Source organism: Limulus polyphemus, unplaced genomic scaffold (genome assembly GCF_000517525.1).
Source record: "Limulus polyphemus unplaced genomic scaffold, Limulus_polyphemus-2.1.2 Scaffold35, whole genome shotgun sequence".
In the NCBI taxonomy this organism is placed as follows: domain Eukaryota; kingdom Metazoa; phylum Arthropoda; class Merostomata; order Xiphosura; family Limulidae; genus Limulus; species Limulus polyphemus.
Window position 1 is genome coordinate 561,964 of NW_013665645.1, and position 27,188 is coordinate 589,151.

A 27,188-nucleotide genomic window follows, 5' to 3' on the forward strand; every position below is an offset into this window, starting at 1 on the left:
CGATCCTCAGATTGCGAGTCGAGCATCTTAACCACCTGGCCATGCCGGGCCATTATGCTATGTCTGGCACCATATTATTCGATCAGAGAGGAGCAGGTTATTAGTTGGTGGTTCGCGCTGTTGGCCCCCCAGTGGCACAGCAGTTTTTGTCTGCAAACTTAGAACGCTAGAAACCGGGTATATGGGCAGAGCAGAGCTAGCCCTTTGTGTAACTCTGTGCTTTACTACAAACAAATAAACAAATCGTACTGTTGACTAGCTGCCTTCCATCTGGTTTATTAGTTCAAATTATGTACGGCTATATACAGATGACCCTTTGTTGTATAGCTTTGCGGGAAATTTTTGAAACAAAAAATCGGTTTTTGTTGCTCTACCATTTTGATATTTTTATTCTAATATCTTAAGATTACGTCATAGCTATTGTTTATTATTCCACATTACTTGTTATACTGTTTTCTTATAAACAACATTTTTGCATTTCATCAAAACACAATTATCCCAGTTTTACAAATTTATTCTTTCTATCTCGGAGGTTACTTTTAAGATTGGATTAAGTAATACTATCTTTCTTTTAGTGATTTGTAGCTTTTGGCTAATCGACTGTCATTGCCAATTAAAATAATGTATTTGAGGAAATTAATGTTTGACAAATTTATATATATATACAAAATATTCTGTCCCGGCATGGCCAGGTGGTTAGCGCGCTCGACTCGCAATCGTTGGTAAAAGGGTAGCCCAAGTGTTGGCGGTCGGTGGTGATGACTAGCTGCCTTCCCTCTAGTCTTAGACTGCTAAATTAGAGACGGCTAGTGCAGATAGCCCTCGTGTAGCTTTGTGCGAAATTCAAAACAAACAAACAATATATTTTTTACATTTTGCATAGCTGGAAAAAACGTATTTGCAAAAATAACACAATATGCCTGCAATATTTTTAACAAATGATACAAGGTTATGTAGAAGGCGACTAATTTAACAGTGTTAACAATTTTAAAATATTCAGGAACTTTGCTGATATGCAAAACAAAGTGGTCACACTATAAATGTGACAGAGTTCATTTACAAAACCTACTACAAGCGACAAAGATGGTTGGTACAAGATATTTGCAATCCCAGAGTTATACCAGCGAACGAGTTTGGAATTTGTAATGTTACGTAATTACCACAGAATTTGTCACCACAACGCTAGGTGGGTGTTTAACTTAGAAGGTTTCACAGGGTTCTGTGCCTGCCACTTTCAAGATTGATGATCCAATAAAAGTTTAATCTAATTTCCTCCCAAGGCCATGTAGAGCATGCCAAGAGACCACTTAGCGAGGTATAAAAAGGCGTTTATTACACGTGCTACTTGCGAAATTCATTGCTGTGATGGGTATAAATTTACGAAAAATACAAAGTCGTAACCTTTCAAGATAACGTTTAATAAATTTAATGAACTTCAGCGCACATACATAAGTACGAACATACATAATGTGTACATGTCAGATTAAATTAGTGTTCATTTATCCAGAACTGAGTTTGTCATTGCACAAACGTACCTCCAAATAATATATTTGTCAGGTTTAAGTACAAATAAGTAATTGGAAACATTTCTCCGAGTCAGGAGATAAAGTGTAGGAAAAATATACTCATTTAACCTTTAAATTAGGCTTAAAGCGAGCGTTTATCTTATATTTATTGACAAGACATTTTAATTAATACCAAAGAAAGATCACAGTTCTGTTAGCTTTGACATATGATTGTAGGACAGTGTTTTACAACAACATCCTGTATCTTCCATAACGTATTAAGTTCAATAACTAGGTGCTCCCTAGTGACTCAGCTATAAGCATGAACGTTTATAACGCTAAAATAAAACTTCCATTACCGTTGTGGACACCACACAGATCGTCCATTGTGTATTCTTGTACTTAAAAATAAACAAACAAAAATAACTAGGCTGAAAATATAGTCCCTTTTACATACAGTAAAGGAATAAATATAGGAGTCATCTTCAGGTAGGAATATTATCTGTGGAAGTAGGGTAGGACCCTTACTGCGATGTAGATACATTGTCTGTCTAACACATATTCGGTAAAAGTTCAAAGTGGTCCATATCTAATACGAAATTCTTTGCTAGCAGCCAGATATGAGAACGTAGTTGGTTCCAGTGAAACAAATTTGTTTGTTAGTTGAATTTCGGGCAAAGCATCTCGAAAATTATCTGCTCTAGCCTTCCCTACTATAGAATTGACAGACTCGAGGGTAAGCAGCTAGTCAACACAACCTAGTGTCAATTCTTGGGCAACTCTAATCGAATAGTTGGATTGACAGTTATGTTATAACGCCCCCCCCCCCATTGCTAAAAGAGCGAGCATGCTCGGTGATTGGATTTGAACTCTGAACCTGCAGGTTGTGAGTCGAGTGCCCTAACCACCAGCCCATTACAGGTCTCTAATGAAACAAGAAAGTAGAAGCCGAAAGTTGCTTTTTGAGTATCTTGTTTAAATAAAGGATCGTAAGTGAATTTTGAATTTTTTACTCAGAACTACATAAAGGTTGCCTGCGTACAGATGATAGGGAAGACTTCTAGTCAACAGCACCCACAACCAATTCTTTGACTGTTCTAATAATGCACCACCTGTTCCAAAGAGTGGAACGCGTTTTGCAGCAAACAGACTCGAAACGTGAACCATCCGATTCATTTCGAACACAATAATCAGTAAATCACGTCTGGGCTGACAACGGCAAAAAAAAAAAAAAGAACTATATATTTCTACTTTTGAAATGTTCAATGACGTTTTAAATATTAGATTTTCCCTAGAGTATTTTGATCGCAAAATTAACTTCTTAGTTAAGCTGGTTATGATAAAGTGCCGCAAAATTCGTTAAGAAAATAAAGTCATGTCATCAGGCACAGCATGTGTCAAAATGATTGCAAGATATATATATATTGGTAATAGTTAAGTTTCAAAAATGGTTATCGTTAAATTATGCTTGAATCGTTGACAGTATATTGCCCGTTGTTTAATCATTAACTTGCAGGAAAGTCTAATAGTTTACGTGCAAAAAATATCTTAAAAAACGGCGTTCATGAAGTTTTTAAATTATACAAATAGCTTTATTTTCTGTTTTATTGTAAGTCGTATAATTTGTTTTACATTTTTTAAAGTTAACTAACTTTAAGAAGCGTTGCAATTTCATTTCAATTTGTTTTAAAAGTAATTTGAGAATAACATTATACATTCTCCTTACCATTATTTTTATATTTCATAACTGAATGTATATGTGTGTGTATATGTATGTGTATGTTTTCTTATAGCAAAGCCACATCGAACTATCTGCTGTGCCCACCGTGAGGAATCGAATCCCTGATTTTAGCGTTGTAAATCCGAAGACTTACACCGGGGGACTTTAAAAAAAATAAAAGCATATTCTAGTAATCATAGTAGTAGCTACATGTTTTTAAGTATGATTACTCCTTCTGGTCAAAACAGTAAATGAATAGCGTGATTTAATTCCTAACGTCTGAAAATGTAAAAGAAAAATTACATTTATTTGTTAAATACTTATTATCTAATTACTATACTTTTCGATAAATGAATTGATGTTTTAATCAAGGAATAAATTAAATAATTAACAAATCGATAGAACAAAACGATTTCTTCTTATTCCGTTTTTCGACTGGGAGAGCAAAATATATATCGAAATGAACGCGATTTTACTGCGTGTATCTAACGATTGGAGTTGGTACTGTATGCATTTATAGTTATCTAGTCCTTGGAGCTGACAGTTGTGTAGTTTTGCAGTTAATTAGTTTCGGAGTTTGCACTGCATATTTGTAGTTATCTGGTGTTTTGAATTGATATTTCATAATTTTTCTAATTATCTAGTCTTTGGAGTTTGCAGCCAGTACATTTGCCCTTATCTTATGTTTGTAATCAACTAGTGCTTAGAATTGACACTTGCTTTTCTCTATGTTTGTAACTGACACTGGGTAGATTTATAACTAGTGCTTGGATTTGACATTGTATACATTTGTAGTTATCTAGTGTTTGGAGTTGACATTGTATTTCGTAGGTATCTAGCGTTTGGAGTTGACACTTTCGTAGTTATCTAGTGTAGACGTATAACTATGTAGTGTTTGTAATTGGCACTGTATACATTAAGATTTATTTTATTTAAGGTGTATTAACTGAAGTTTAAAAAAATATTTTTCTTATCAGCTATCTTTTTTGCTCCTACAAGTGAACTTATGCTAAAAATTATACTAAAAAGGAACTACTTAAGAGAAAATCAAGAAATGATGTCCTGTATATACTGTTATAGTGAAATCAACATTGTGAGTCATACAGGTATTAAAGTTATAGTCACAAACATAGTTGATTACACAAAACACTTATTATTTAGTTCTTTAAATTTGATAATTCATTGTTATTTTTCATTCCTCTTAGGTATCCTGGGTTCGTCAACGCGATCTGCACATACTAACTGTCGGTAGTTACACCTATACTAGTGATCAGAGGTTTAAATCCCTTCATCTAGAAGGTACAACTGACTGGACACTAAAGATTCAGTACACTCAAAAGCACGATGCTGGGGTATATGAATGCCAAGTTAGTACTGAACCAAAGATGAACCTAAGTATCAAGCTCAATGTAGTCGGTAAGAGGTTAAACATAAAGTTCAATGTAGTCGGTAAGAGGTTAAATATAAAGGTCAATGTAATCAGTAAGAGGTTAAATATAAAGTTCAATGTAGTCGGTTAGAGGTTAAATATAAAGTTCAATGTAGCTGGTAAGAGGTTAAATATAAAGTTCAATGTAGTCGGTAAGAGGTTAAATATAAAGTTCAATGTAGTCGGTAAGAGGTTAAATATAAAGTTCAATGTAGCTGGTAAGAGGTTAAATATAAAGTTCAATGTAGTCGGTTAGAGGTTAAATATAAAGTTCAATGTAGCTGATAAGATATCATATTGAGCATTATCGATAAATGGTAAAGCAGCAATTAAATTGTGTTTGGGAAGTGATAAAGCAGCAAACAAATTATGGTTAATAGATGAGATCAATATTAATGTAATCAGCAAGCCCATAAGTATCAAGCACACGGTTACGAATCAAGTGAGTACAATGTGGTTGATGTTTAACCAATATATATATGTGAATTATAATGTAAACTCTATATAGCTGCTTAATGTGATCGTTGAATGCATCTGCATCAAGATCAATGTAGATAAAATAAATCTAAATACAATGGAGAGATTGTTAATTTACAATGTTCTCACGTAGCTTTCAACCAATATATGTAATAAGGTTTTATTACTATCGAAATAATTAATCAAGGTGAAAAAAGTGGCCAATAAAAATTCCATTAGTTGTTTTATTTCCGCATAACGAGTATGTTTGTGTGCGTGTGAGTATTTTGTTATAGCAAAGCCACATTGAGTATCTACTGTGTCCACTGAGGGGAATCGAACCCTTGATTATAGCTAAAGACTGTCTCACCGATGGACTTACAATGTTAGAAACCGGGTTTCGATACCCGTGGTGGGTACAGCACTGATAGCCGAATGTGTAGCTTTGTGCTTAACGACAAAAACAAACAAATTTCGATTATAAAAAAAATTAAGTAACTTGAAAATGACTGGAGAGTTTTAGTTTGCCTCATATTATCGTTGAGACAGTGTGGTCTGCAAATCAGACATACCTTGTGCTATTATACTTTCACATCATACAAAACATTTAATTTCTTTTTAAAGTTTTAATTCAAAAAAATGTTAAATCCGATGAAAATCGTATGTCAATTCAACCTTTTTTGTAATATAAAGGTTATATACTATGTCAAGGGATAATTACATTGTATCCTATTTAACATTTGTATGTAGGACTGTTTTGCGAGTGTCACGTGGAGCCAAAATACGTCCAAATACTTGTAATCCATGTTTGTGTTTGGTCAGATTTTGAAACAATGTGCAGTATAAGATTAATGTCGGTATTTCCAGCGAGATTCATTTCTGAAATTGAAGAAGTCAAGATATATTACTGAAGTTGTGTTCATGTTTTGAGCTATACAACGTTCAGCTTTCTAAATGTGTGAACTTCTGTTAGTTAACAAGCAACATCATTTTAGTTCATCCAAGTAAAGTTATTTTCATCTTATATTGTTTTCATACAGTTTATTTTATATACTCTTATTATTTAAGTATACAATTACACCATATTCATCAAAATCCAAAAGTGTTCAGTGTTTCTTTTGCATCCTACTTGCAAATACCATGTTCATCTTTGCTCAACTTCACATTGTGTCTTGCCTCGCTCTTTCCACCTACAGTACGAGTTCCACGAATCTTCTGCAGTTGCGAAAATCATATAACTGTGTCCTTGGCTGACCCTAGGAACATCATAACAGTACCAGTAGAACTACTATATATTTAAAAAAATATAATTGTAGTTTACACAGTTATGTTCATAGCATTTGAAAGTATAAGACATATTTCCTTTAGATTACTATTGTTGATAGAATCAAATATAGCAATACTTCTTCTAAGTTCACAGTCACGTCCATTTTAACATTAGAGTGACTCTTGTGGTAACCCGTTTTCATGCAAACTAAATCTCTACATTTATTGGGCTAAAACAATCACCTGACACATTCTATTGTGCATACATGAATATATGAGGTTATACAAATGTATGATGAGAGAGTCCAAATAAAGTGGTCATTCAGTGTAGCAAACATATTTAGTGTAATGTATACGTTTTAAAATGAACCAAGTGAGCGCTCTGAGATGGAATTGGTGTTGCTCAGTTAATCTATATATATATTATAGCACAAAATGTTTGTCTGTTTGTTTCTTATCTAACCACTCTTAGCTCGCTAGGCCAATCTCAACCAAACTTTGTGGGATGATAGTCTGGAACAAGGGGCATATTAATGGTGTTCAAAACCTCCTCCACCCCAGACTATTGCTGCTATTGAGCATTTAGTATCTTCGACGTAAGTTTACGTTAACTACATTCATAGATGGCACCACGACCTTACATAAAATACAAAACAAAAAACGTTATTACATTTTCTATAACGCTGCCAATGACTGTCAGTTGTGCCCCTTGTTTCCACAGTGTTCCACCATTACGTCAAAGAGGTTGTACATTGCTTCCCGCCTCGACATTAATTGTAAGTAAATGGTATAATATAAATCTGTATATATATAAATAGTGTTACTTTGTAGTTTCCAAAACAGGCAACTTTGTGAAGTGCACACACAAACTACACACCTAACTAAGCGTGTCAATATGCCCAAACGAGTTTTAAAGTAATTGTATTCACTGAAATCAAAAATAGCCAAGAGGATCGAAAAAGGAAATCGCAAGAAACGGCAAAAGAAACTGCTGTAAGACAAACTCAAGCTCGGAAAAGGATAGCTAGAAGAAGAGCATAAAAGACACCTGATGAAAAGGCTGCAAAACAAGAGGAAACCGTGGCAAAATGACAAAAAAGAAGAGCGAAAGAATCAGTTGAAGAAATTGGTGCTGGAGGAGAACAAGCTAGAGAATATCAAGTTCAAAGAAGGGTTGCTGCTGCCTAATGGATATATAGAATGTATTTCAAAACAGCTTATGATTATAATCCAAATCATTATTATGAATCAGTGTCTGCATATGATGTTGGAAAAAAAATCTATAGAGTGTGATTTTTGCAGGGCAAAAAGGAATCCCAATGAAAAGCCAGGACTGTGTTGTGATGATGGTAAAGTTGAATTGCAACCTATGAGAGAACCACCACATCTTAGGGAAATACTGAAGAATCTAAAAGCACCTAACCAATATCAGTATACATAAATCACAAAAATATATGTGTTTGTCTGTTATCTAACTACTCCTACATCAGTGGGCCAATCTCAACCAAATTTTTGTGATGATAGTTTGGAACAAGGGGCACGTTAATGGGGGGTTCACAGTCCCTCCACTCCCATTATTGATGTTATTGAGCATTTATTGTCTTTGAGGTCAGATAACGTTAACTACATTCGTAAATGGCGCCACCTCCTTATACCATAAAACAAAAACAAAAAAATTAACTGTACTATAAAACAGCATGCACACAGTGTGGTGGAGAATACACAGACGTTCTATATGAAAATATGGCCGCAACTATTGCAACAACACAAACTTAGCTGAAATTTCTTCTCCAACAGCTACAATAGGCTGATATGAAAACATGCTTCTTGTGTTATACCCACTTCCTATTTTGAACCGCGACCTTTCAACTTCGGCCCGTAAGACACACTTCTGCGGCCAATGACCTTCAATTAATTAATTACGTGAAACACTCTAGAAGAACATTAAGAGCTGGGTGTTAAAAGCGGGTTACAGAAAGTACACTTACCGCCACCACTTTGGCCGCTACCTGTTTCATTCAAAGTCACCGTAACCAACGCACAGTGTGTACCATGTTTTAAGTATATATATATAATACATAGAGAGTTTTTAAGTCTTATATGAAATTTTTGGTGAGGTAATAATGAATACTGTAATAATATGTTATGTTATAAATAAATTCTATGAAAGTTCTATGAAAATTCTATCCGGAACAACGGATGGGTACCTCAGCTTGTATATTGATATTTCCAAGTTTATTATGTGTTCTGTGGTTAGTAGACCTCGTGCAAAATAACAGCTATAGTTCATGGTGTGCATGTTCTACATTAATGTGTTCTTTTACATTTCACTTTTTTATTTGGGCAGTTTTTTATGCTAATAAGCTATTTAAGAAAATGAACCTTTAGGAACATAAAAGTATAATATTTAGCTATAACACTTTAACGATATTTCACTGAGAATTTCAGACATGGTAACTTGAAAATAACGTATATTTTCTCTACTATAACACTTTTCTAGTGAATAGACATAATGACGCAGTCGACAGTGGGTGCATCACATATCTCACAGCTGGATATTTTTATTAGCTAAAGTCTGAAATGTGTATGCTATGTGACTCATCCGCATGCTTGCAAACTGAAAAACAAATTTACCTTGAATTAGACTCAAAATAGAGTGCCCTTTTGAACAACTGCTTGTATAAGATAATTATCTGTGATTCTGTTTCTTCACTACGTTGTAAAATATGTGTTTTATGTTTTTAAGTTGTCACTAATTTAATGCAATAACTTTGACTTCCTTACCTGCTCCCCAGTGGCACAGCGGTATATCTGCGGAATTACAACGCTAGAAACCGGGTTTCAATACCCATGGTGGGCAGAGTACAGATAGCCCTTGTGTAGCTTTGTGCATAATTAAAACAAACAAAGAAACTTCCTTACCTTCTCATGTGTGACAAGCTTACTTATAGGGGATTAACCACACTATATAAGAATGATTTATCTGTGTTAATACAATGGCGTTTCGCCACTCATGTGAAAGGTGGTGCCAAGACAACAAATATAGTACTTAAATAGTTGTTTGACGGAGAATCCTTGACTACACTATTATTAAATGCTGCCATAATTAGACTTATGCCTAATATGAATATGAATATGCCTCACCTCTTTCCCAGGAAAATATTTGTATAGCAAAATTGCTAAAGGATGTTGAGACAAAGCACATAATGTTTCGGATGTGCTTGAGAGCCTTCTGCGTTCGCCGTGAAAGCAGTAAACAAAACCCCTAGCCAATTAGAAGCAATGTTTTCACTCACCAAGAGGATATTGTGAAAATGAAAGTGAACCCTCTGACCCCCAAAGCTATTGCAATCAGTAAAAAGGGTTTGAAGTTGACGAAAGCTAAAACTTATTATGTTTCTAGCAATACCTTCAAATCAGCGACTGCTTTTATAAGTAAAATAATTCAAGAAATTGGAGTCACAGCAATTTTATTCGAACATCTAGCTATCAGATCTCACGTTAATGCTCAAACAAACCTTAGCACCCTTTGTCCGCTTAACGTGGTCTTGGGAGTCATGTCCATGTGTATGAGAGGAAGTTTCTTTAGATTTGTGGCCTAAAACCCATCTCGCCGTCCTGTTATAATGACATTCGAAATATTTGGCAAAAGTGCCTGATAATGACTAACACTCTAAACATGTGCGACAATGAAATAAGTAGTTCAAAGAGGAGCATAAAAAATGAAACATCGTTATTATAATTTCCGATTAGCTTTCTGTAAAATAAGAGTATTTTTCACATATTATAGAACTAGTAATCTACATTATAAAACAAAGAATTGTCATATTCTGGTTGTTTGTTAATAGTATCTTATTGCGACACGTATGAAACAGTTATTAAATACATAAGTAGATACAAAAAGTGTCATGACAACAAATTATTATTAACGAAGCACAAGGTCTTTAAAAATCAGCATAGTGTATTATTCGACTTTTGTGAAAATTCTAGTTTAAAAAAAAAGGATTTTTTACATTTTTCATCTTTAATTTATGTGTTGATTTAGTTGCCAAGGCAACAATTCCTGGTGGACCAAACATGTATATTCAGAGTGGTGGAACTTTCAACCTCACGTGCATCATCACAGACAACACCTCTCCTCCAACATATGTTTTCTGGTATCATGATGGCCGTATGATAAACTACGACTCCACCAGAGGTGTCAGCGTCATCACGAACAAAGAATCCAAATCTGTGAGTACGTTACAAATAGAAAATGCCAGTTCTTCACACTCTGGGAACTATTCCTGTACTCCATCGTATGCTGACCCAGCCAACATCACGGTCCACGTTCTAAATGGTGAGTTGAAAGCCTTATGCTAATTCCCAGTAAGGCGTATGTCAAAACTTAAAGTTCGTGATTATCATGGGTTTTATTAACGTCTCTATAATATGTTGTTGTCATTATTGCTGCACATAGTTCAGTGTAGCATACTTACATTAACCTAAGGTTCCAGCAGTAGCTTAGTTGTACAAACCATTTGACTGGTTGTGACTGAATAACAATTCAGGATCCTTGGAAGAACCAAGTATGAAAAAGAACTTAGGATCAAAGAGATTTTGGTAATAAACACAAACAAGCTTGGGCTAAATACATTGGCTAGTACAACTAAGCCACTCCGGGAACTTTGAATTACTGAAATGAAATTAGGAGATAAATAAATAAATAATGAATCTAATGTTGGGGTGAAACGTTCTTGGAAGGTTGTTTTATGATTGAAATTAGTCACTTATATTACCACAACGTTCGTTGAAACTGAGGAACTTTATTCACTCTAAATGATAGTAGAGCCCCCACCCCACTGGCTCAGCGGTAAGTCTAAAGGCTTATAATGATAAAAAAAAGTTTCATTACTCGTGATGAGCAGAAAACAGATAGCCCATTGTGTAGCTTTCTGCTTAACAATAAACGAATAAACTAACTAAAAGGTATTAGATAGCAGTAAATTATTATTAGACTAAAGTACGCAATATCGATATTTCTTCTTTGTTTATTGCACCACTCATCAACCACCTCCAGAGCAAAAGTGATGTCCCTTGCTATCAAAATAATAAGTTACAATGTTACTATCGCTTTCTTATGCTGCAATTTGTTGTTTCTATTGTAGCACATCATCATTAGAATGCAAGAAGTGGACGCTACGTCGATACTAAAAATCAAACAAACCTCTTTCGCATGTTTAAAATATATGATACAAGTTTTACGAAAAACGATAACTAGAATCGATACGTGCAAGCTATGTTAAATTGTGATGATTATCGGTCCAACATACTGGATCGAAACGGAAGTCTCTTCATTATACAAAGCTTAAAGTTTTATCAAAAAGACAATGTGTACTTGTTTGGTGAAACATATTTCAGCAAAGCAAAATATAAACCTATTTTTACGTACAGAAATACAGGTAAGGCATAAACGTAAAAAAAAACTTTTAAATGAAGTATTTAATTTGGCTTTTGAGAAGATATTGATTCAAATTCACAAAATATAATATCCGTTCTTATTGCAATAATCTAAAGATTATTTCAGCATTAACACACAAATGTTTATAAATATTTAATATATGTACCGTAAACCTTTGTTATTTTACTTTACTTTCCGTTATATTTGATTGTTTAAATGCAAATCTGCACAACTCTTTATCTATGGTGTACCCACCGTAGGTACCGAACCTTGAATTTCAACATTATATGCCCTCAAGCATACTTCTGTATTATTTTGGCCTTTCTTGATATTAATAGTAAGTAATGTTAAAGCTTTGGCTTTTAACTTTCAAAATGTCTTCACCTTTGAATATATTTCAAGATTTTTTTATATAAAACAAGCTGAGCTACTTGTCTTTTGTCCGTGTAATTAAGTAGTGAATATTAAGTTATGTCGTTTTTTCATTGCATTCCTCCATAGAGATCGCTAGCGCACTCTCTGAGATATATAATACGTTTGTGGTCTCTCCCCCACACTGTGTGTATGTTGCGTTACAAAAAATGTAATAAAGCTTTGTTGTGTAAGGACGAGGCGTCATCTATGAATGTAGTTGACGTTATGCCAAAGATAATAAATGCTCAATAACGGCAATAACGGGAGTGTGGGGGTGGGTGTGTATGAACGCTTCATTCAATAACATGTCCTTTGTTCCAAACTAGCATCCCACAAAATTTGGTTCAGACTGGTCCAGCGACTTAGGAGTAGTTAGATAACAGATAAACAGACAGATACATAGATTTTTGTGCTTTATGTATATAAATATTATTTAAGATATTATTATATTCTTCAATATTTTCTTTAAGGCGTACGTCAAGAGGAGGTGGTGGTTTTCTCAAATGTTGCAATTCAACTTTATCATTATCACAACATAGTTCTGGCTTTTCATTGGGATTCTTTTTTGCCCTTCAAAATCACATTCTATAGATCTTCTTACAACATCATATACAGACTCTGATTCATGATCATAACTTGGATCATAATCATAAGCTGTTTTGAAATACATTCTAGAACTCCATTCAGCAGCAGCAACCATTCTCTATCTTGTTCTCTTCTAGCAGCAGTTTCTGCAACTTATTCTTTCGCTCTTCTTCTTGTAATTCTGTCATGATTTCCTTCTTGTGTGGCAGCAGTTTCATCAGGTGTCTCTTGTGCTCTTCTTCTAGCTATCCTTTCCATATTTTGAGTTTGTCTTGTAGCAGTTTCTTTTACCATTTCTTGCAATTTCCTTTCTTCCATCCTCTTGGCTATTTTTCAGTTCCGTGAATACAATGAATTCAGAACTCGTTTGGGCATCTTGACACACTTAGGTAGGGTTATAGTTTGTATGTGCACTTCACAAAGTTGAATGTTTTGGAAACTACAAAGTAACACTACTTATATATATATATATACACAGATACATATTATACCATTTATTTACAACTACTGTTGAAGCGGAGAGCAACTGGCGACATCTTTGAAGTAATGGTGAAACACCGAAGAACTAAGGGTACATGTGTTCACTTTGTGCTCTGCCCACCACGGGCATCGAAACCCGGATTCTAGTGTTGTAAGTCCGCAGACATACTGCTGTGCCACTGGGGGCCGAAAGTCTTATAATGCTAAGAACTGAGTTTCGATACTCGTGGTGGGCAGAGCACAGGTAGCCCCCAAGTAGCACAGCGGTATGTCTGCGGACTTACAACGCTAGAAACCGGGTTTAGATACCCGTGGTGGGCAGAGCACAAATAGCCCATTGTGTAGCTCAGCGCTTAACAACAAACAGACAAACAAAAATCATCTAAAACTCTCATATCTACTGTTTCTTTCTAAAATGTTATCTCTGATTGATCTTGAATCATCAAATCTCCGATCACGTTTTCTTCCCGGATTATGTCAATATGAATTTTCTTCCTCTTGCTGATCATTCTGGTTTATAAATAGCAGGGCTAACATGTTACTATTGTATCTCTCTAGTATTTTAAATAATTAAGTAAATAAAAAACAGTCAAATCATAAATCTGTCAATTTGAATTTCTTTTAACAGATATTTAAATTTCAAAGCAAAGCTAATATAAATTAGACTAATATTATTTAAGCTCATGCTTTTAAACCACCTGAGTGCAATTTCTAACAATTTCTACACTTTCACATCAGGCTGACAAATCATGCTGACTAACTTTGATTTTTATTCTCTTTGTATTTGAGATGTCCAGTGCCTTAGTTTTTAATCAAACATTCTAGCGCACATATTGTCTCCAGACATTTCTCTCGCTTCTTCTGGTTCTCAATCACTGAAAAGAACAATGCAGTCAACTTTAATAAAATGTGTACTTTCTGTGATATAATGTTATTAGATTCGTCAGAGAGAAAAACAAACGTTATTTCAAAATCACAACATATATATTAATGTTCTATTATTCAACTCTTTTTTTCAGTTCTTTCTTTCACGTTTTAGAAAGTGAAAGGAACACGCAGCCTGTTTTTTTATTGGATACGTTGTTTTGAATTTTGATATTTTAAAACAGTATACTCTATTGAACTTAATATATCAAATTTTGTGACTATATACATTGAACGCCATGAAGCTCTCAAAAGGAGAATGTTTAAACAAAGACTGCACTAACATACATTGCAAAAACATATCTGACATTTATTTTATTCACGTGAAAAGTAGAGCTTATTTCTATTTTTAAAAATCATCGAGCTTATTCATATTGGCCATTTAATAGTAACAAAAATGTGTACGAAACCTGAGTAAATTTCTGATAAAACAAACTAACTTAAACATGGCTTAAATTAGTTTCTGTATAAAATATACTGACATCAGATGCATGTAAATGTACAGCGAGTTTTACGAAGTGCAGAGAATACCAACACCGATCCTATTTCATTCTTTTACATCTTATTAGTGGGATTTTTCCATTCGCTGTAAGCCAAATCTCTCACTTGTCCTTCGTATGTTAAAAGAAAAACATTGGGTCTTAAAGAAAAGTATTTGAAGACATTTTATTTTTAATCATTAAAACTATATATATTAGTATCCAGATGACCAACAGGCAATCAAATAAGTGGTCATGTTGTAGGATTCGCGAGAATGAGTGTATAATTAAGTGTTACAATAAAGAACTTGAATGGAGATATCTTAGCCATATACTAACAAAGAAATATCGGCGGCTATGTATGCACGTACGTAAGACTTTGTGTATGTTATTACTAATGTTAGGAACCATTTCGCCCTTGGGTGAAATCAAAGCACTTACTTTTAATAAAATGTATAATATTAAAAACTACAATTAAGTTAACATAATAGTTTTATATACAGATATAAGCCACTTTTATATTCCGTAATTTTTCTGCGAGGGTTTACGATTTGCTTCCGTTGCCGTCAAATCTAGCTCGCATTTCGGAGTTACAAGAATGACAGTCATATCCCACAATTCGGTCAGACAATAATACCCCAAAAACTGACAGTGTGTAGATGTTGACTGGTTGCCTTCCCTTTTGTCCACCAGTTAAAACTTTGGGACTCCTATGCGCAGATAACCCTTTGTGTAGTTTTGCGCAAAAGGTTTTGGAGGCAATACATGAAGCATTACAATAGCTTATAGATATGCTCATCATTACACCTAACTCTATTAGTGACCTACAATTAAATATTAACGTAAATACATTAATGTTCATGTGAGATAAAAAAATAATGCTTCAAAGAACTTTTTTTCCTTTCAATATCTTACATTACTGCAACTACATATAACTATTTATGTCCTAAGCATCTCTAACAATTTCTCTGAAGTTAAATAGATACCATTATTACGCTTGTTCATCATGTGTGTGTGTTTTTGTCAACTAATTCTTTCGAAAACAAATACATGGCCGAATTATTCTTAATTCCAGTTGTTCTATCAAACAAATAATTATTCCATCTTCTGAAATAAATTAAAAATATACATGTATGATTATACTATGTGGTATAGTAATATCACGTATCAAGACAACTAATACTGAGTAACAGACAATAACATATCAAGCCAACTACATTTAATAAATTAATACTTTTTTATACATAAAACTTTTAAGTTGTGTTACTGATCTGATCAAGTTAATGCACCTGCCTGGTTTTTTCTCTTCTTATTTTCGGAACACAGTTATTACAAACGTGAATCACAGTGTGTGTAGATCAAATTGTTTCACATATTACCAGTTATCTTGCTATTCATGCACTGTGTTACTTTTAACAGCTGGATGAAAGTTGATAAATGCATTTTCATGCAGAGTATAGAATCTTGAGATCGTATATTATTCTTAAAACAAATTTGTATCAAGGTAATTTTTACCATACACGCTCTGTTATTGCCTTTTTTATTATTTTATATGAATGCCTTTAGCTTATATAATCTTTATATGTATATACGTATATGTATACATAACGGTGTGATATTCTCGATATATACAAGTATTCAAGGCACCACCAGGTACAAGAACAACGTTTCGACCTTCTTAGGTCATATTTAGGTTAACAAAGACAGTTTGAAACTGACCGTTACTGGGTGCATGTTTTAGGGATGAGAGTGTGAACAGGTACGAGATTGTAGGGGGCGTAGCACTTAGATGTTAGGTGATTAATATAGGTATAAAGGTGTTGGTTTAATTTTGGTTTGAGTTCTTGTATAATTCTTTGATTTTTCGTTTGTATGGCTTTGTTTCTCTACTTAATATGTTGGTGTTGTCTATGCTTCTGTTGTGTTTAGTCGAGGCAGTTGTTGCATTGAATTTTATAAATAATGTTGGTGTTATGTTTGTCAGTGTAGTTTTTACATAGTATGGATTTTAGTTTTGTGCCCGGTTTTTGAATGAATTTAGTGGTTATTGGAATGTTATGTTTTGTTGTAAGTTTTTCCAAATGTTGATTATTTTATCTCTAATATCTGGAATATACAGTATGCAACAGTGCAGGATTTTATAGTTAGTTGTTGTTTCATTCTATTTATTATTGTTTGTTTGCTGATGATTGTGTTGTTGGCCTAGGTATGTGTGTATGATTTTTTCGACGGTTTTTGAAGGAAATTGATTGAAGTTGAGGAAGTGTTGTTTTAATTTTTTGATTTTATCGTTAATTTTATCGGGTGAGAATAGTTTTGTGGCTGTGTTTATTTGTTTTTTAATATGTTGAGTTTTTGTTTTGTTCCATGTGTTGAGTCTCAGGGAATGTATAGTCCAATAGGGGTAATTTTTTGTGGATATCTGTTTTGAATTGTGTTTCGGTTCTTGGGATGTTGAGGTTGAGAAATGTTATTTGTTTAGCTTTCTCGTATTCACGTGTGAATTTAATGTTGGAGTGTATGGAGTTAACGTGGTTGAAAAAACTAAGTGTGTGTTCTGTAGATGTAAATCCAGCAAATGTATCGTCAACATATCTGTACCAGTATATTGGTGGGTGTAAGGCTGAATTGATCGCTTGAGATTCAATCTGTGACATGAAAATGTTAGGTAGAATTTGTGACACAGGATTGCCCATACATAAGCCGTTTATTTGTATGTAATTTTGGTTGTTGAACATGAAGTTGGTTTTCTTTATAAAAGAGTTAGCACAAAAGATTACATATAAATTGTAATAAACTTAAAATAAGACCCAAAACTCGCGCGCTTTCGAATAGTTGACTATTGTTCTTCAGGAGAACAAAGTTGGTTTTGGTGATAGTGAATTCTAGAAGAGTTGCTAGTTGGTTGTTGTGAATGTGTATTAATGAGTTGGGGTATTGGATATAAAGTTCTAAAGCTATCTTGCAGGCTTCAGTAGTTGGGATTTCAGTGAAAAGGGAGATTACATCAAAACTGGCCATTAAGACTTTATGATTTAGTTGATCCAAAATAGACTTAAAGTTAAAAGAGTCTTTAAAAAAGGATTTCTGACATTTTGCTCTATTCATTTTTGTAAGTTGTTTTCTGAAATATACTTTACAAAGAACAATTATTCACTGAATAAGAGGGAAAAAAGTGACTTGTTGCCCGAAATCACCAGTCAATAATTGTTTTATTCTACCCGCCTGTTCTGTTTTCAGTTTTACTAAAATCTGATTAACTAGCTTTGTCGCATAGAATATTAAGCCTACATAGCCGGGCTTACGTATAAACTTTAAAGTCAAACATTTAATTGAGTGTTTTGATTTCATTTTAAGAATCAATAATATTTAGAAATTGTTTAATTTTCAAAATATAACAGCTCCCCATCATGTTACCACACCAATTAACGTATAATGTACGTACCCGTATAACTTTAACATAAAATCTGCCTAAAATATGTCTAAGTGAATCAAAGTGTTTTCTATTTTCGTTTGCAAATTTCTGCTGCCTATACGACTCTGCAGCTCTTCATCTGTAAGTACTGAAATCTTAAGTTATAAAATAAGTCCACCTTCATTTGATGGATTTGAGCAAATTGTTTGTAATCAGGACTAAATGAATTAAGGTATTTTCACCATGCTGCAAAAAAACTCGTCTGCAAAGTTCTGCTGCGACATTTATGCATGTATGGCAAAGGCCTGGCAACTTTCAAGGCAACATTAAAAATGTTTCATACCACATGATGCACTCTCGACCTATCACGGCAAACAATTCATGCTAGGAAGTAGAATAATAAATTTTATAGTACCACTGTATTCATATGTAGACTAAAAATGACGTCTTTTAAAGAAATGGTAACTAATTATTTCGAGAAAATATTTTAGCCAGCAAATTGCTTGTAAAACTATATGTTCCAACGTTTTATAATGTGACTCAAAATATAAGCTTTAATTTGAAACAAATAATAGTAGAACATTTATATTACATTTTCCTGTTTTATACAAAGCTAAAATATCTTCGCGTGTTGGTCTCTAGTTTTGAAATAACAGATCAGAGAGAAGGCCGTAACACCCATTGTCACCTCTTATCTGATCGAATATGGGATTATAGCAACAGGACGCGAATCATGAATCCTCAAATTTACAGATCGAACGTATGTCTGATCAGATCCAAGATTTAATACTCACAAGCAGTTTATCAAAATCTAGTATTTCAAATTTGGGTGGCAATTTATCTGTTTATTATCATATGAAAATTATTTTACTCCAATCAAAACAAAGAGGAATGAAAGCTTGACGTATTTACCTTTTTCTTTTCTGTACAAGTAATATCATTGATCTTGTACTGATGTCAGATACGGCCTCAAAACTACATTTATGAATTCACTGCAAAAATACATTTTAATAGATAATTACCCGAAACTGAATAAACAGTAAGAAATCAAACTGGACCCGAATGTCTAATTTCCGATATGTATAATATTTTTTCTGTCATTCCAAATCTCTCTTATACAACTTTTGATCTTGTAAATCGGTTGCTAAAGTTTTATTGTAACAAGTTTATGCATGGGAGAGAGATCAATCTAAGCTGTCAATTTAAATCGGTTTACAAGGCCAGAACAAAGGCACAAAATTCATTAGAGTCTTATGGCGGACTTGACAGGTGTGTAGTCGAATTGGATACTTATGATTCAAGTTTTTTCAGCCGTCTTTCTCATAAAAACAGCTGTTAATTTCGAAGAGTGGCTAACAACTGGTGACCTTATAGTTTGTGAACCTACGTCAACATAATTATTCGTTATTATTTTATTATCAATACCGGAATATATTTATATATTCACTGCAATGGCTCATTGGAGGAGAGTCGTAACTTTAGTTTTTAATTTTATGCTTTTGCTTGCCCTAAACTGTTATACAAGATTTTCAGTTTCAATGGAGGACACTGAAAGCTCACATTTTTGAATAGTTTAAGAATCTTTCCTTGGATATAAAACTCTTCACAAGTCTAACTATGGTTACATTCCACTGTAGACTAATCGGGAATTCGCCGTCATATATATATATATAGATTATAAATAATTCGCGCATGATGATGGGACATGTCGTTCTTATAATGTGTGATTAGTGTATGATTTTTGTTGTCAGTATATAGTGGTCATAACATTGGTATTTTATAAGTTTATTTTACGCTGAAGACTTTTTAAAAATGGTATAAAAGAACTCTAAATGTAATGTAGAATTATAATTTGTTTTTGTTTTAGTCACCATTTTGAAATATATACTTACCTGTGTGTATATATAAGCAAATCTAGGATAGAGAGTAAAACTAAACTTTTTAAGGTGGTATAAATGTTTCAATAATTTTCAGGAGAGAATCCAGCAGCCATGCATCATGGTGGAAAGGCCAACCAAAGTGAACGATGTTTCCACGTGAATGTCCATTTCCTTCTTCTTGTTCTACTCCAGTTAACAGTCTTCCTAATTGCTAGGTAGCTTTACTGAAACAAGGCTGTTAAACAACTAACTACTCAGAATATTGTTTGTACTGAAATCCCCTGTTTTTTCACGTTTCGCCTCTTATCAAGTCAACAGACCATGATTTTAAAAGAAGACTAGAAAACCTGGTGTGATCCAAAATATTAACACTAACCTGTCTCGACTTCATACCCATCTTCAGAAATTTCCGTTGGCGTAGCGATGTGTGTGTTTATGTGTTTATGTAAAGGTTTGTGCACATATCATATAAAACTATATGGATATGCATGAACCAGTAATAACCAAACCGAGGTTACATCTGCTATTCATGTTGGCCATAATTAGGGCTTGTAATTTAGCATTGTTCATTTGGTTAACATTTATTTTATGTTGGGATAGAAGCTTCGTGAAACGCTAGTAGTCTGTTTAAAGTAATAATCAACTGTATGAACACTAAAATGATATCTATTCAAAGATTCAGGAAACACTTTATTTTCTTGTTCTTTGTCAAGATATCAGGCCAGCTGCGTAAATCAGTAGTTGTTAATGTCTTGAACATACAAAACCACTGCAGCTAACTGTTCGACACTTATATATGGTTAACACGTTTCTTTGCTGAATTCATTAAATGGGATGTGACAGTCATTAATATAACTGCAACTTATTATAAGCATACCTTTATTATGAAAATATACGAAAAAATGACAAACATATGACTAACAAAATATTCCAGTACTGTAGTTGAGAAGCTTATTAACCCTCGAAAAAAATCTTGAAGACTCTCAAGATTCATTTTGATAGCTTCGTTCCAATAAAAGGATGATCGTTGTTTATATAAAAGAACGTTGAATGTGAGTCACATATAGTCTTATAATAAACAAATGGTTCATGTAAAAGTTGGAATGAGAAATAGATTAACATTTGAGACATTGTTGACCAAAGAAGTGGACTAGTAGCATTGACGGATTTGTTGATAACGTAAGTCAAAGAAGTGAATGGATGATTTGAGGGGAAAAAATCGACTTCTTGTGATTAGTATCCGATCTCATAGTTACCGAAAATCGAGTTGTCGGACAAAATAAGATATTTAATATAGAAAAAACTATACTAGAATTTCTATTTGTAACTTATATAGAAGTGTACGATGTCAAAATAATCAAATGTAAAGTTTTATGAAAAATTCAGTTTCCATTGTGTGACTGTTAAGCAAAGCTATACTTCTACTATCAAACCCAATTAAACACATATTTCGACACCATTTTAAAAAATATTATTTATTATTGTTTTCCTAATCATAGTTGTCTTTGTTTAAATAACGTTAATGTGCTTGATAAACGTTAGGGCAATGTGAGCTTAAAAGAAAAATGTAACAGTTGTAATTGAATCTCACCCGTATTCCTTAGCAAAAGTTTCGTGACTGGATTAGTGAAAGAAGTTGTAGCAAAATGTGTATGTCATATTAATAAATGTATACTATCCATGTCAAAAGCGTTGTCTGATGAGCAAAAATACACTAATTGATAACAAGCATTTCATTAACTACATTGGTCACGATTTTATTAATTTCTTCTTTTAACACCCATTCTGATTTTTTGAAAACAAGTTACATAAAACATCTAACGAACTTAAGACACCAGGGAATACTGTGTTTTAAAGGAATGAATGCAATACCTAATTATTCTATAAAAGTATTCTTAACATAAAGATAAATAATTAAAAATAAAAGAATGTTTCCATCTTTTATTTTACCACAGTGAGCTTCTGGAAAATGTCAGGTGCCAAAAGTACACAAAGAGGAATTCCTTCTTTTGGCCACGTCAAGTCACCAAATGGTTAAAACTTAAATCCTGTACTCGATCTCACAGTGTATTTTAAATTGATTGTTATAATATTTTTACTGGATCTTATTCCGAACTTATTTTATTAATTAGGTGTTGCTGTCATTTATCAACTAACTTTATGAGTTGCAAGGAATTTTTAACTTTTTTTTTTGTTGTTGTTGAATATGCTCTTAAAATAGTTTGAATTCTATACTTAAAACTTTGCAGTTCATTCAAAGGGACAAAAATATGATATTAAAATCACTCTATTGAAACTTTCTGCCTGCAACGAAGGTTTTCTAGCCTTTAAGATATTTTAATTACCAAAGACGTCCATTAATGAGGACTGGTTAAAGAAAGACAGACGTGATGAAGTTATACGTTGTTTATTTATTAAGGGTTAGCGACATATGATATTAGTTTAAAAAATAAGGTTGAAGACTTACACAGAGTCCCATTTTCCACCAATTTGGACGTTTTTTTTATTAATTAAGGGTTAGCGACATGAGATTAGTTTCAAAAAATAAGGTTGAAGACTTACACAGAGTCCCATTTTCCACCAATTTGGACGTTTTTTTATTCATTAAGGGTTAGCGAGATGAGATTAGTTTCAAAAAATAAGGTTGAAGACTTACACAGAGTCCCATTTTCCACCAATTTGGCCAGATATCACTGAAGAGAACTCGACAAACGCAAAATCTTATATCCTTGCGTGATATAAAAATATTTATTTTATTTTTAAGACGAAATTTTAACTCTAACATACGGAAAAATTGGTGAGTTCAGATTTCTCAAAATCGAATCTTATAAACTGGTTTTTAGGGATAAAAACGTCACTATAATACAGCGGTCTTTCTATACCATGAATAAAAATCCAAGTACATAAATAATATAACACAACGGTACCCACAGTAAAGGCAGATTGCAACGCCATTTTGTTCTTTTTATTTCAGTACAGACTTGTATGCTTCTAAGACCGTGTTAAAAAAAAGCTGGTTACGATGATTGGTTTGAGAATATGCTTATGTATCAAAACGCAACAGTACATATATATGGTCTCGTAAAATTGAGTTGTAATGTATCTATCACTGCCACTGCTGATTCCAATTTTTAGGAAGCTCTGAAGCAGTTTGCTTTCATTAATTTCTCTCATTTAAAATTTCGATCGATATTTATTTATTCTGTTTACCTTACTTGCTCCTCTATAAAACTATACAAATCGTGATCCAAGTTTTAGACTGTCTTTCTTGTTCATAGATTACTTCAATCTTCTTTAATTAAGCATTAAGTAAAAGAACGCTGTTTTACCTACATTGAAAATATAATTATTTATGTTGATATTTGATTTATTTTCTTTTTAGATTATTTTTTCAACTTTTTTGAAGAAAAACAGTGTTGTCTTAATTTTAAAAGCAAGATCTAAGGTTCTTGAATACATAGACCTAGGTTTAGGAGATTTTTCGAAAAACATTTTAATGTCATTAAATATACATATATAGTCTTGCCTTTTATTCTGGAAATGTCATTATTGTTGACATTTCAAAATTTTAATAAACAATAATTGTTCCTCATTTTATAGGTAACGTGATGAATTCTAGAGTGTGCTTCAAAGATACTGTACTAAAGATGTTGATAAAATTTATAGCTAATTTGATAATTTAAGCATCAGTTATGCTTTTATCATTTCACGTATTTCTCAAAAGTTCTTCCATGGCCAAGAATATGATTTAATGTTCTGGGAAATGTGTTTCGGTATAGCGAAGTTTCATTTGTTAGCAACTTTAAATTATAATGCTTTAAAGCGTTTGTGAACTGTTCGTGCTAATCCTGATATGTGAATTGGCATATAATTGTCACATCAACTTTTTATACAAAGTTAATATATGTTAACTAATTTGTTGGTCTTATAAATACAACGCAAAGTTAAACTATTATTATATTTCGATGTCGATTATAACTACCAGCGATGTTTAACATCATAGTAAAACTACATAATGTTCAAATAGAGTTAAAGGTAAAGATAAATGGAATATGCTCAAAATATGTAGTTTCTCGGGGTCTTTTGCTTTTGAGCCTGGTCCGAAAGCAACTCAGTGGTTATCGTGCCGTACTTTAGATCTAAGGTTTCGCGGTTTTCGTTCCGTTACCGCCAAAAAAAATCGTACTTTGCACTTCGGGGTGTGAGTACGTTAGAGAAGTGACAGTCCAATTTCACTGTTCAGCCTGAGAAGAGTGGCTCAAGAGTTGGTAATTTTGACTGACTGCCTTCCCTGTAGTCTATCAATTAGAAAATTATGGAACACAGCTATATTCAATAAAATAAACAGACGTGTTAATTGGCTGCCTCCGCTGTAGTCTATCAATTCTAAATTAGAGAAGATTAACACAGATATATTCAATAAAACAAACATACGTGATAACTGACTGCCTCCACTGTAGTCTATCAATTCAAAATTCGGGACGGTTAACACAGATATCTATATAAATATAATAGTACTGTCTGTTGTATGTCCATGTAATTACTTCGCAGATCTTAGATGGATATTCACCAAAATTAGTATGGAGATTCATGTGGTGATACATAAAAATTTTCAGTTTTACATTTTGTGTTTTGCAGTTTTTATGGGCGTTTTTGTGTTTTTTACAATTACTTCACCACATGCACAGCTATAGATGTTTCTTAACCAAATTTCGTATGGAGTTTCGCTGGGGGGGGAAGATGCGAAGATACAGTTTTTCAATGGAACTATAAGTGGTTGACTTGATGACAAACTATAAAAAAATCAGTAGAATCTTTATTTTGGTTGGAAAATTTGAATAGACAGAGTAATTTGACAATTTTTGACAGCAATACATAAATTTAAACAATTTCGCTGTGTTCTTTACAAAATTCTAGGTTAAATAGCTTTAAAAAAGAAGTCCTGGGCCAAAGTTATGAAAATTTCTTGGCATTTTCCAATTTTACTGCATACAGTACCGAACATCGCTTAAAAAACCGCTAAATCATAAACACACTAAAATTACTTCAAGACCTTATCAAAAGAACCCAGTTGGCCTTCTTTGGGATAAAGGATCCCATTCAGTCGAAATTGACTTCAAAACTTTATTTCCTAAAAATTGTGTTTGAAAATGCGCCCCAAAAGAAGAAAGAGATTTTATGCAGCGCACAGAAAAAAAAATTGCTAAAAGAGAGAGAGACAAAATAGAGAAAATAAGAAAGAGCATCTAGGTTGGAAAGTACCAGAGAAAGAAATGCTATTCAAATATCACAAGAAAATGAAGAATCATGACTAGAAAACTTGAGAATTCAAAGATCTCAAGAAGAAGAAAGAGAATCAAGGCTAGAAAGAGATAGAGAGAGACACGCTCATCACATATCTCAAGAAAATGATGAAGAAAGTGAATCAAGGTTAGAGACATCGAGTATCCAGAAAGCTTAAGAAAATAAACAATAAAGAGCATCTAGACAAGAAAGAGATAGGAAAAGACATGCAAATTTAAGAACAGAAAGACAGATACAGGCAAATTCCTTATATTTAGCAGCTTTTTCATATGATCCAAATTATGATTATAAAAGTTACCCAGTCTTAGAAATTGGAAGAATGACGGAAGTTTGTGTTGAATGTGGAGCTAAAAAGTGGAAAGGAGAAACAAAAGGAATGTGTTGCTTAGATGGTAAAGTCAAACTTCCATTGTTAGATGCAGCACCAGAGCTTTTAAAAACTTTGTTAGAAAGAAATTCAAGTAATTCTAAGCAATTCTGGAGACACATAAGAAAATATAATAGCTGCTTTCAAATGACGTCATTTGGAGCTACTCAGGAAATTAGAGAAAAAGGTTACATGACGTCACTTGAAATTCAATATCAGGTTTACCACCACATTGGTTCATTACGGTCACTACCAATTTTTTTACAAATTTACTTCATTGGAGGTAGGGAAGAACAAGCAAGGCACAGCGAAAACAATATACCTGGACCAAACCATGAAATAACTCTTAAGCTTCAAGACATGCTTCAATAATACAACCCTTACATACAAAATTTGAAATCTCCTATGAAAAAAGTAACATCTGAAGAACAGAGAATTGTTCTTCATATGATAAAGTGCCCCACGGTGAGCATGAAATAATATTTAATGTTCCTATTGTTGACGAAGTTGCAGTTTTGATGGTGGGAGAAGCTGGAACAAAATATATTATGGTTGAGCACAGAAGCAATGCTTTGTGATATGTTTGCAACACAATCGGAGCATATAATTCCCTTCAATATCTTTTGATACATTGCAAAGGAAAGATGGCTTACCTTTGCAAGTATACCATGGTAAATAAGAAAGTATCTTCTGAGGAGTTTTATAGTTTTAGATTGATGGTGAGAGATAATGAGTTCAGTTCCATTCTCAGATCACAAGATTTATTACACTAATATATCGTTGATATGTATGCAAAGATCAAAGGTGAAAGATTGCGGCTTAAAAACCAATCAAAGGAAATTAAGTTTTGAACATTGCATTCATCTTAAAGATGCAATTAGATCAGATGGAAATGAAAATGATGTTCGTCAAATAGCTTTTATTCCTTCAAGCTTTCCTAATGGACCAAGATATATATGCATGAAAGAACACAACAAGCCCTTTGTTATGTGTGATTATTTGGAAAACCAAATATTTTTATAACTTTCACATGTAAAGTGGATTGAAATTCCTCCAGAACTACTCCCTAATCAGAATCCTAATGACAGACCTGATCTCATTACAAGAGTTTTTAGATTAAAGTAAAAAAAATATGGAATTGGTCATGAAGAATGGGGTTTTTGGAAAAATAAGATGGTACATGTATACAATTGAATGACATAAAAGAGGACTCCCACATGTTCATATTTTGACTTGATGGTTTGAAACAATTAGATCCAATCAAATTGCTATTAACATTTGTTCAGACATTTCGGATAAAAATCAGTATCCAGATCTCTTTGACATTGTTACAAAACAAATGATCTATGGTCCATGTGGATAACTCAGTATGAATTCATTCTGTATAAAGGCTAGAAAGTTCACCAAGAAGTTTCCTAAGAATTTATAAAAGAAACTCAAACCGACATAGATGGTTATCCACTATACAGAAGAATGTCTTCTGCTGATGGTGATCATACTGTTACTATATAAAATGTTACTGTA

General features: G+C 33.2%; 1 protein-coding gene across 2 annotated transcripts in view; it reads left to right on the top strand.

Annotated features, from left to right (window-relative positions):
• Positions 1-20,888, top strand: part of LOC106460749 — a 106,575-nt gene extending 85,687 nt beyond the window's left edge. For both annotated transcript variants that reach the window (XM_013920487.2, XM_022387750.1), the window contains exons 3-5: positions 4,431-4,641; positions 10,422-10,715; positions 20,088-20,888. In XM_013920487.2, the coding sequence (XP_013775941.1) occupies positions 4,431-4,641; positions 10,422-10,715; positions 20,088-20,212 (630 nt within the window). In that variant the 3' untranslated portion in view covers positions 20,213-20,888. The remainder of the gene's footprint in view (positions 1-4,430; positions 4,642-10,421; positions 10,716-20,087) is intronic.
• The last annotated feature ends 6,300 nt before the right edge of the window (positions 20,889-27,188 follow it).